This window comes from Vicia villosa, linkage group LG1, assembly GCF_029867415.1.
Source record: "Vicia villosa cultivar HV-30 ecotype Madison, WI linkage group LG1, Vvil1.0, whole genome shotgun sequence".
Taxonomy (NCBI): Eukaryota; Viridiplantae; Streptophyta; class Magnoliopsida; order Fabales; family Fabaceae; genus Vicia; species Vicia villosa.
In genome coordinates, this window is record NC_081180.1 from 27,954,146 (window position 1) to 27,966,480 (window position 12,335).

At 34.6% G+C, this 12,335-nt stretch overlaps 2 protein-coding genes across 2 annotated transcripts; one reads left to right on the top strand and one right to left on the bottom strand.

Annotated features, from left to right (window-relative positions):
- Nucleotides 1–543: 543 nt before the first annotated feature.
- On the top strand, nucleotides 544–3,243 carry LOC131603522 (primary amine oxidase-like). The gene is made up of 5 exons (XM_058875858.1): nucleotides 544–1,398; nucleotides 1,482–1,863; nucleotides 1,958–2,071; nucleotides 2,250–2,788; nucleotides 2,887–3,243. Exons 1-5 carry the CDS (start codon nucleotides 605–607, stop codon nucleotides 3,083–3,085), a joined length of 2,028 nt encoding a protein of 675 aa, XP_058731841.1. The 5' UTR covers nucleotides 544–604; the 3' UTR covers nucleotides 3,086–3,243.
- A 7,507-nt stretch (nucleotides 3,244–10,750) lies between these two features.
- On the bottom strand, nucleotides 10,751–11,883 carry LOC131603527 (membrane protein PM19L). The gene is made up of 4 exons (XM_058875868.1): nucleotides 11,683–11,883; nucleotides 11,356–11,575; nucleotides 11,135–11,180; nucleotides 10,751–11,023 (listed from the first exon to the last, which is right to left on the bottom strand). Exons 1-4 carry the CDS (start codon nucleotides 11,807–11,809, stop codon nucleotides 10,928–10,930), a joined length of 489 nt encoding a protein of 162 aa, XP_058731851.1. The 5' UTR covers nucleotides 11,810–11,883; the 3' UTR covers nucleotides 10,751–10,927.
- Nucleotides 11,884–12,335: the final 452 nt, after the last annotated feature.

Below are 12,335 nucleotides of genomic sequence, written 5' to 3' on the forward strand. Positions count from 1 at the left end.
GTGTTCACCTAAAAATTTTCCTATTAAATAATATAATTGTTTGTTGTTTCCAAGATATTTTACACTAAATATAACTTTATTTAATATTTTGAGTTGGGTAGATAAGAATTCAAAGTATCAATGAATTCATAGATACAAATGAATTAAAAAATTGAAAGCAAAAACACTAAAAATATTGATACATAATTTAAATTCATAGGTAGCAATGAATTTTCTTCAAAAAATTACATGAGTTTCTCACTAATCTCCGTAGTAACCATTAATGTGTGCATTTGTTCTAGTCAGGGTCAGGGTTTAAACATTTGTTAACCTTATGTGAAACTAATCTCCTATGTTAAATCTAACTGTTATTTATAAATATCTATGTAAATTTTACGAGCATATAAGTAGTCTGTTTGACAAATACAAAAATATTATTAAAGTAAAATATTCATAAAGTAACTTAAAAACTAATATGTTCCTTATATTTTATTATATTTTAAGAGAGTCAAGAAATATCACACTTGAACTAGGGTTTGCATTCTCTACTATTTAAGGCCACCTTGGGGAGCTTACATTTCACACAAACTTATCAAGCCACAAGTGAAGCTAGCTATAGCTCACCATGGCTTCCACCACCACCATCATGAAACTTGCTCTTTTTGCTGTTCTTACACTGCTCTCATTCCATGCAGTGGTCTCAGTTACACCTTTGCATTTTCAACATCCACTTGACCCTTTAGACAAACAAGAGATTCTAGCGGTTCAAACCATAGTCCGGAACAAATATCCCATCTCAAAGAACAAACTAGCTTTCCACTATATTGGCCTTGATGACCCTGAAAAAGACCTTGTCTTAAAATATGAAACTCACCCCACTCTTGTATCAATCCCTCGTAAAATCTTTGTTGCTGCTATCATCAATAGCCAAACTCATGAGATATTAATTAATTTAAAGTTGAAAAGCATTCTCTCTGACAATGTCCATACTGGATATGGTTTCCCTGTCTTATCCTTAGACGAACAAGAGGCTGCCAATGGACTTCCATTAAAATATCCTCCTTTCATTGCCTCAGTTAACAAGAGAGGATTGAATCTCTCTGAGGTGGTGTGTTCTAGTTTCACTATGGGGTGGTTTGGAGAAAAGGAGAATATTAGAACAGTGAGAGTAGATTGTTTCATGAAAGAAAATACCGTTAATATCTACGTGAGACCTATTACTGGAATCACAATAGTTGCTGATCTTGAGCTTATGAAAATTGTTGAGTATCATGACAGAGATATTGAAGCAGTGCCAACCGCAGAGAACACTGAATACCAAGTCTCAAAGCAAAACCCACCATTTGGACCAAAACAATACAGTCTCACCACTCATCAACCACAAGGTCCAGGCTTCCAGATCAACGGCCATAGTGTTAGGTAATATACTTTATGATTTATTTTGTGCTATATACATATATATCACTTGCTTTAGAAATAACATATCTCATGTGTTTGTACAGTTGGGCAAACTGGAAGTTTCATATAGGATTTGATGTACGAGCTGGTATTGTTATATCACTTGCTTCTATTTATGATCTTGACAAGCATAAGTCTCGTCGTGTACTTTACAAAGGCTACATTTCTGAACTTTTTGTACCTTATCAAGATCCAACTGAAGAATTTTACTTTAAAACTTTCTTTGATTCTGGAGAGTACGGGTTTGGTCAATCAACTGTGTCTTTGATACCCAACCGTGATTGTCCACCACATGCTCATTTCATTGATACATACATTCACTCAGCTGATGGTACCCCAAGCCTCTTGAAGAATGCGATATGTGTTTTTGAACAATATGGAAATATCATGTGGCGTCACACTGAATTTGGAATTCCTAATGAATCCGTAAGAATCTTTACTACAAATCAACTAATTTAGTTATTTAACTAGTCTAATAAATTAATTAATAATAACGATTTATCTCTTCTTTATTTTACAGATCGAAGAATCTAGAACAGAAGTGAACTTGATTGTAAGAACCATAGTGGCTGTTGGAAACTATGACAATGTTATAGATTGGGAGTTTAAAGCAAGCGGCTCCATAAAGCCAGCGGTAAGTATATTGGAAACTTTGGTTTGTCTTTCTACTTTTTTTAAGTTTGTTATCTTTAGCATATGATATGACCAAGAGACAAGACAACATACATAGCCCTAGTCCGTGACAATTGTACTTGTGGTCCCTGCCCTAAAATAATTCTAATTAATTAATTTTTCAATATTTATGTATACAGATAGCTTTATCGGGTATATTGGAAATTAAGGGAACTAATATTAAGCACAAGGATGAGATAAAAGAAGATATACATGGTAAACTGGTGTCAGCAAACAGTATTGGGATTTACCATGACCATTTCTATATGTACTATCTTGATTTAGATATTGATGGTACACAAAACTCATTTGAGAAGACAAGTTTGAAGACCGTAAGAATCAGAGATGGAAGTTCAAAGAGAAAGAGTTATTGGACTACTGAGACTGAAACTGCTAAGACTGAATCAGATGCAAAAATCACAATTGGACTTGCACCAGCTGAACTTGTTGTGGTTAATCCAAATATTAAAACTGCTGTTGGAAACGAAGTTGGTTATCGTTTGATTCCAGCAATTCCAGCTCATCCATTGTTAACAGAAGATGATTATCCACAAATACGCGGTGCATTTACGAACTATAATGTTTGGGTGACACCATATAATAGAACTGAGAAATGGGCTGGTGGACTTTATGTTGATCATAGTCGTGGCGATGATACTTTGGCTGTTTGGACTAAACAGTATGGATTTTTCTTTACTTGAAAATTCGCAACTAAATGATCTTAGTAAAACTTGATTATTATACTAATTAATGTAAACTGTTTGATTAAAATTTCAGGAATAGAGAGATTGTGAACAAGGACATAGTGATGTGGCATGTTGTGGGAATTCATCATGTTCCAGCACAGGAAGATTTTCCAATAATGCCACTATTAAGCACTTCATTTGAGCTGAGGCCAACCAATTTCTTTGAGAGGAATCCAGTTCTTAAAACACTTTCTCCAAGAGATGTTGCATGGCCTGGTTGCTCCAATTAAAACTATCCAGCTTAGTGAGTGCAATTGATTTGCACTGGCCTTGTAGCCATATGAATAAATGTTAGTTTGTTTCTGTTTGTTGCATGTGGAAGAAAAATGTACCGGTTCCAACTATTTTAATATGAATGAATGAATGAAAGAGAGGCTTATTTGGCAGATCTAACTTTCTTCAAGCAATAGAATGAATAGACTACATAACACGACATGCCTCTTTTGGTTTGCAGTCTTTTTACTTTTATATTTTGTACAACGTTGTTTAGTCTTTTTCTACCCACGTGTTTGCCTTATCATATTTGTAATACTAAAAAGAGGCCTGCTATGTTTACACTAGAATGTCTACACCGTAACCTTACACCATATTTTCCATGCTTCATTTTTATGTATGGCACACATTTCAATTTTCATAAAATAATAAATTAATGAAATAAGTAGATCTTGCCGTATAAAAATACGGTGTAGATGTGAAACATGGTGTAACTATATCATATCTCTACTAAAAATGATTTCATTTCATTTTTTCTATAAATAGACACATCTTGTCGCGGTGCTTATGTAACACAGTGTATAAAACGAAACAATATGCCAATTCGCGTGGGGACGCGTGTGCAGCACACGTAGCCCGGGCTTAGGTTTCAGCCCCATTGTGGGGTCCACTACTGCAAAGTTATTCAAATCCGAGCCCAAGATTCCGTTTTGCTAGGCGTGGGTGTAATTTTGGGATGAATGGTTGTGAGGTGGGGACCGACTCAAATGGGCCTATTTTTTGTACCCGATCAGTAGGGTCTCTTTTTGGATAATTTCTCATTACACCCTTAGCCGCACAATTAAAAATTCAAAAATATTTTAGGATGAATTTAGAGAGACATAGCGTATCAAATATCAATTTTGACAAAATTTAATTTGGAGATACATCTCTAAATATACCTCAAGGTAAATTCGAAGATACATATTCGAAGTCACATTTTAGTAGGTGTAAATTGGAATACATAACCATAAATTGAAAATAAAGCTAGTCGGTCATCCCATCGTATGTCATCTTAAATCGGAGGAGAAGGAAATTGTTTCAAACATATCTATAATTAGAGTGGTGCCGAAAAACATACTTGCAGATTTGAAATAGAGTCACCCAGAAAGTGTTTCAATTATCAAGCAGGTATACAATCAACATCATCGAAACAACATGGCGATAAGGGGTCCAAGATCCAAAATGTAACAACTTTTAAAACTTTTGGATGAAAATCATTATGTTTCTAGGTATGCAGTATGTAATGATAAAGTCACTGTTTGTGACATTTTCTAGACTCATCTCGAAAGTATCAAGTTGTTCAACACATTTCCTATTGTCCTCATTATTGATGCAATGTACAAGACCAACAAATATAGGTTTCCACTTCTTGAAATTGTTGGTGTTACTTTTATGGAGAAGACTTTTTCAGTGGAATTTGTATTTTCGGAATCCTAAAATGAGGTCAACGTTACATGGGCCTTGGAAGTGTGTAAGACTTTGTTGAAGGATCAAGAAAACATGTCGAAGGTAATTGTCACTGATTGAGACGCCACACTAATGAATTCGATTGTAAAGGTGTTTCATATATCGTACACATTACTTTGTCGATATCACATTACAAAAAATGTGAGGAGTCGGATAAAATCCGCGATAGGCACCAAACAAATTAAAGGTGAAGACGGAAAATGGTCAAACCAAGTGTGGTGGTGGAAAATATTATGGATGCACGGTCTGGTGTATTAAATTCATCCAGAAAAGAATTATATGTTGCCTCTGTAATGTAATATAGGAGCTTGTGTGTCTAATATCCAAAGTTCTTAAAATACGTTGAGAGTACTATTGTGGACCAAGTGACGAGAAGATTGTTTATGCATATATCGATCAGGTTATACACCTGTAGGTGCGGTGAAGCGGCAAGCAATAAAAGTTTTGGAAATATTTATTTGGGAATTTATCGTGTCCACAGAGATTAGTGATATCAAACTGCCATTCAACAGTTTCCGCAGTTATGAGTTTAGATTAAATGGGTTTTAAGTAAAAATGGAAAATATAACTTATGAACATAAAATAAATACATTCTTGATAGAGAATAGCTTATCTGGTTTGAATCTAAACTAATCCTCACAAATTTAGATTTATCACTCCGTTGAACTCAATCTACAATACTCATCAGAATCACCACATACCTCTCACATCAGTGTCCATTTCTGCAACACCGACGAGAGTTCAACTATATTGCTCTTTCGACGATGTCTCAACCGATCAAACAACACAGAAGCATTAAACTCCGATATTATGTGGATGTTAACCCCAAACCCTATGTCTAGAATCTAGAACTAAAAGGTATTCTCCTAATCAAGATTCACAAAGCATATTTCTATTACAGCATAAATCCGAAGCGATTAAGCAAAAAGATCAGAAAAACACCGATTAAGATTTATAAAGCAAACTTTATACAACTAGTAGAAAGAGTAACAAACATCCATGTGTTTAGAGTAATTTACATACAAACTCAACAAAAGAGAAATACAAAGAAAAGAAAAGAAGAAAACCAAACATCTCACGGTTTATCATCGCCGATTGATGAGAAATCAACTCCCGAATCATCCAATTGCAAGTCCCAAATGTTGTTTCCAAGCTAAATCTACCAAAAATGGAAGGTTGATGAGTTGGTGTTTAAAAATACCCAAAACATAACCTAACAATTGTTTTTTTTTTGCCCTTAAAACGTGTTTCTGTCAGCACCGCTTCGCCCGGCGGCAAAACGGCTTCGCCCGGCGGAACACACCAGAAACAGCAAAATATTCTGCACTGTTTCGGCCATAACTTGTGAACCGTAACTCTGATTTGCGCTCGGTTCGAAGCGTTGGAAAGCTTATTCAATGCTCTATCTAACAATGACAAAATGGCAACCAAATTAATGATTTTTATCATCCTTATTTTGAGCCTTATTCTTTGATGAATTTGTTTCGTTTCTCAAAATCGCGCGTTTGAAGCCGTGTCTTCGACACTTTATTGCTCATGCTCAAAATACGCCTCAATACCTACAAAATGAATGGAAAACTATCAAACGATATATAAATGAATCAAAACATGAGTATAAATAAACTAAACGTATTTGCACACAAAACGTGGGATTATTCAACAGAATTTACACAAAAACATGATAAGTGCCACAAAACTATATATACAAAGGCACTACAAATTGGCACTTATCAACACCTCAGCAATACAATAACTAATAGAGTCGAATCGGCACATTCAACATTGAAAAATTGGTTGGGTGATAATAAGGGTGATTTTTGAAGAGATTAGGACGGGGTAAACGAAATGCTCCAAAACCAGCATTCAAAAATACAAACCACTTTTGGTCGAAGCATAACGGTGCAAGAACGTAGATTCAAAGACAACATTTTCTATTCACAATTGGCTGGGTGTGTATCTCGGTCGGCATTAAATTTCATCTTTCACGAAGTAAAGCGAGCATAACAGACAGGTATAAGTGTGGATGCAAAGTTAGGAAGACTTATGGACTTCCATGTGCTTGTCTCATTGCAAAAAAAAAAATATTAAATATTAATTCCCCGATATGTATGAATGAAGTGTACAGTCACTAGAAAAGACTTCGGTTTGATGATGATGGTGTGATTAATGATGGTAAAGCATGTATAAGCATCCAGACCAAGTGGGAAATAATCCAAGATAGATTTGCAAAGGTAGATGACACCATGAAATTGCACATCTAAGAGCAGTTGAGGAAGACTACATATCTGGAAACAATAGATTTGAAACCTCCTTCACGATTGGTTAAAACCAATGGTGCCCCTAAAAAGATAAAGCTGACTCAAGATGACAATTCAACAAAGCGGTCTCCAATGTACTTTGAACATGTTGATTCATATTTTCCGGATTCCCTAACTCCAAAATCTCAAAAAAATGTTCAATAGAGTGCTCGCATTAATAAACCACCTCCAACACCTCCACCACTGATGCTCGGGATTGAATTCGTTGATGAGATGTAGCTTTTTATGCACAAACACATCGAGTGGATTGTGAGTGTTGGGGATGATGGTAAATGTGGTTTTTGGGTTGAATATGGATTACTTGGTGAAGGAGAGGAGGATCACCAACTTGTCTGCATCGCACTTTTGAAAGAGTTGATGATGCATAGGGAGTTCTACACAAAGTTATACGGGTAAAAACAAATTTTGATTCAATTCAAGATGCACTTATTCCTTGTCGTAGTGGTAAAGCACCATTTTCAAAATGGATGCACTTTCCTATAATGGGCCACCATATAGAAAGTGCATATGACAAAGTGTGTATCGATCTAACAAGATATGGGTTCTCTGAGACATTTTTTACATTATGAAGTGGTTCACCTAAAAACCCTTCAGGACGCATCATGTGCATATGGCTTTTTTCAAAGGGCCTACATTTTATTCAGGTTTATTTCAAACATGGGTGTCCAATTCCAGCTGCATCGATCGAGTGGAGGACACATTCAACAAATGAGGCAGAAACTTGACCAGGTCAATTTATGGAGAGGATGATAGAGTTCACCAAATTGTTGGACCTTGAAATAGAATCAAATAAGGAATCGTCAAAGGCAGAATCATTTGTAGATTTATACAGTACTGGATCTTTGGATGCAATTTAGATTGGAATTGATACATTTTTTTATATGTATTAATTTTGATACGATTTGATACATATTAATTTTATGGTTTGGTTTAAATTGCATGTACTTGTTTACAAGCTTTATGTTTTTTATCTAGTTGAGGTAAGTTTTTGGATATATATGTGAACTTACCCCATTCAAATGTTTGGATATGTATCTCCGAAGTTACCCTTTTTGTAATAAAGTTATGGTTTATTCGGATATGTATTTACGAAATTTTACGTGATACATGATAAGGTTTTTAAGGTCCAAAGTAACCCAATACTTGTATAAATAGGGTGTCTCAACCCTTATTTGTTGCACAACACACTAAAACCAGAGAATGAGCTTATATCCCCCCCTTGCATTTGTGTATTTCAATGCGAGAAACCACCACTCACGTGTAGGGTCATCAAGGAAACATCTCGCTAGGCACACCACCCATCTTCAAATTATGCATAAACCCTTCCTTCACCATGAAGTTACTTATCCAAGAAGTCTTCTCTAGCTTATGATCGCCTAGCGCGCCCATGAGCATGACCTATCGAGCCTTGCTTGTAGAAAATTGGTCTTGGCAAGGTCTTTGTATGTTACTTGGTGATCCATGAGCATTGACAAATCAAATTTTTTTATATTGATTGCTAGTATAATAAGCCAATCAGTGCTTATGTATTTTACGTAATTTTGGCACTTATTAGTTCTCTGGCACCTATGTCTCCTTTGGCTACAGGGAATTTGAGTAGGCAAAAGTGCGCTAGTGCACTTTACCAAGGCTTCCTCCAATAAGGGATCGAACGTCGTTGCTTGTTTAGGTCGAGCGTCTTCAAACCTTCGCCACTTGAGTCGTATGTGGGGGAACCTGCACATGTCAAAACTAAAACTTCAAGAGATATTAGCTAAATGAAAAAGAGATTTATACTTTCCTTTTAAAGTAAGGGTCGTACCAAGAAGATAGGTCACAAGTGACCTTATTCTCTTTGTTACGGAATGAGGATGACAAGGCCTTCCACTCCAATAAATGATAGGACAGGTTTTGATGCCCTACTCTCGCAGAACGGAATGAAAGCCATATAATTAAATTTGCTACTTGAAAGGAAAGAAAAAGAGGGCGACAACCAGTGAGCTTTGTGATGGGAAACCTTCATGCACAGCTTGAAGATCACAAAATTAGAATGAAAGGTTCACCACCACATCATTGCATGCAAGGAGAGCTTTCTCAATTCACAAATAGGTTCAACTCGCAAGTCACTTCTGCTCTGTGTTTGATATCCCAACCGTAGTGGGTTAATTGTGGTTACATCCATAAGTAGCTTGGTTACACATAGCCCTCAATTTATATGTTATTTATCAATTCTTACTTTTTTATGCCAAAGTTTGGTGATATGGTTAAGGTGGTTGTCCCATATTGGCCAGGTGGTTCAGTTGCTTAATTCTATTCTTCTGAGTATGAGTCAGTCTTTAGAGTTTCATCTTTAGACTCTATTCCTTGGTTAACGAGATTTTCACAAAGAAATTTGAGGCATTCTTATGTGGCCTCCTCTTTTGTGAAGATCGATTTTGAAGAGTGGGAAAAGGAGCTCTCTCAAGTTCTTGCTATTGGAAGGAGGGTCAGGACGCTTCTTTCAAGTCAGAGGATAGGTTCTGGTAAGCATGTTCAACTATATCCTAAATATTCTTATTGCCTACTTATATGATTACGTTAGTGATCAAGTTACAAATCTAGGGAACCTAGTAGAAGTTGGACATACACTTAGTCATCTTTTATTTTGTTTCATCTAGTGATTAAATCTAGAGATTTGTCTTCTTTAAGTGATTTGACTTCAATCTTTAGGAAGTTGTTCAGGTCTAAAGAGTTTGGCTTCTCCTTTAATCAGGGGGTCTTTTTGAGCTTATGGTTCGATTAGAAGAGATAGATATTTTGGCTAAAAGGGTTAGGGAGATCAGTGTTTAAAAAACCAAACCAAATCGGATGGTCAAGTCGGTTGAACCGGGGAACCGGAGGGATCACCAATCAGGTCTGAATGTTGGATCGCGTAAGCTATTAAACGAATGGGAATCGGCTAGAATCAGCCAAAATCGATAAAAATCGACAGATTAAATACTTGCTTTTTTTTCTCAGACAAAAGGACGTCATTTTGATAATTTTAAAAAAAATCCAAATCCAAATATTAGTAGACTTTGTTTAAAATGTATTTAGAACAACTTTCCTTCATTAGAATTATATTTATTTGACACTGCAATTATTTTGTTATTTGGTTTATTTTGCAATTAGAATTTGTTCAAAATTTATTAAGATTTGTATGTAACGATTATGTTTAAAATTTGAATTTAAAGACTCAACTTGTAACACTATGGTATTTTGAAATTTTTGTAGGTGTTGTAATTTTTTTAGAGACCGAGTCATCTGGTTCGACCAGTTTAAAAACTATATAGTTTTGTATGGAGATCGATTTATTCAACCGAATTATTTAGTTTAATTCGATTAAATCATGTGGTTCAATCAATGGTCCAATAGTTTGACCAATAAACTAGTGACCTAATATCCTTATTGGTTTGATGACCGGTCCGATTTTAAAATATTGAAGAAGACATAGTGATTGTTGGTTTCTTAAATATTAGAGGGTTAGGGATAATGGAAAAAAATTATTTAAAAAATCTGAATATTTCGATACTCATTAAATTTAGTTGAATATGTATATACTTATAATTCATTCTAACAGTTATTTAATGTCATTTTTTTATGTTAAAATAGAATAAATTTTAAATCAATGTTCACTCAAATACTTGTATCTAACTAAAATTTATGGATACAAAAAAATTATCTTCTTTTAAAAAAATAGTTATTATAAGAGAAACAATAGGGAGCAAAAGCCAATTACAAATACAAACACATGGTCTTGTAAAAAAAATACAAAGACATGGCTGAGAAATTAGAAAACAATATTTTATGGACGTCAATATTATAAGCACTCAAATGAAATATTATAAGAGAAACAACTTTAAAAGTCAAATATATAAAACAAGATGTGAGTTAAAGAAACATAGAAACTGAAACAATTGTGTAAAAAATCAAAGGAATAAAGTCACAATTTTGTAGTAGTTGAGAATTTTTATTTTCTTCTTAGAATTCATATATGCCACCAACCGAAACCGAAACTCATACTCTTGCAATTTCCTAATGATACATAACTTCTGAAGCCCCAACATGGATAACACTCGTGCATAACAGTTGTGTTGCGCTTACAATTATTGTTATCGTTTCAAGAGCTCTCTGGAAAAATCAAACCAAAAATAATTAATATTACTTTATCATTCAGAATATTGAAAAATAAAATAAAACTTTTGATTCAAAGTTTTGTGCATTGTTATAAGAAAATATTACCAGGTTTGAATCAGTCCAACCAAGCTCAATCTCTTTACATGCAAATCTGCAAGAAAACAAATCACACTCATATTACACCAACATTGACACATTGAAACCAGTAATAATTTTAAAATATAAATTAAACCTAATCATAAGTGTCGGTGTCGTATCAGTATTAGTATTCAACACCGGCACTAACACATTATTTTTAGAGGTGCGAGAAATTTGATAAGGCTCACCCCATAGCTAGTAGAGTGAGTACCCATGTTATCAATGAAGACATAGCTGCAGCATCTAAATTAGGAGCATTCCACTGGAATATGTTATTCAATCCAGTTATTGAGGTAGTGAACCCCACAACACCAGCAATAAGAGTGAAAATAATGAAAAAACCAGTTGTCATGTTTCCCATTGGGAAGAATATTGGGAATATTCTAGCTGGAGTCGTCAAAACTGATGCTGCAAATACACAACCAAATGATCTCAATTCAACAAATAGCATATACTATATGAGATGATTAAGAAATGAAATTGAAATGAATATATTTTTGTTTTTATTCATTTACCTGCTTCCTTGGATCTTTGAATCCCGTGATTCATGGCCCATGAAGCAATTACGATTATGATGAAATACATAACTAGGTTTAGGGCTAAAAGGATTAGAGCTATTGATTTTGATCCTCCTGAAGCCATTGTTCTTCAACCTCAAACACTAATGATCAAATTATAAAGAAGACAAAAACTTGGATTATGGTTTTCCTTGTTAAGCTTTGTAGTTTGACATTTATATATTACCGGAACATTACTATGAAAGGTTGTCTTTTGTAGAATAATACGGTTCTTTTCTTTGCTGTCATGGGTGCAAAGAAGTTTCTTCAACATAAAGAAATGTCTTTATTCTTTGATTTTAACAAGGTTTGTCTCATTAAGGGGGAAGGAATATTTTTCATATATTATTATATCCTTGTGAGAATATATAAATTATAATTTTGCTGCATGAAAGGGAAGGTGTTGGTATCACAAGAAGAAGGAGAGAGTAAAGTAAAAGATATTTAAAGTTATTTACAGTTACAGTGGTGACAACTATATATAGTAAATATGTAAACTCTGCTATGTACACTCAGCTAGTATATTATTTACACTCCTATATGGCTATATTGGAGAATTTCTTTACTCACCTTTGGGGTCACCCCAGCGAAAACTCCACTTTACCCCTGCT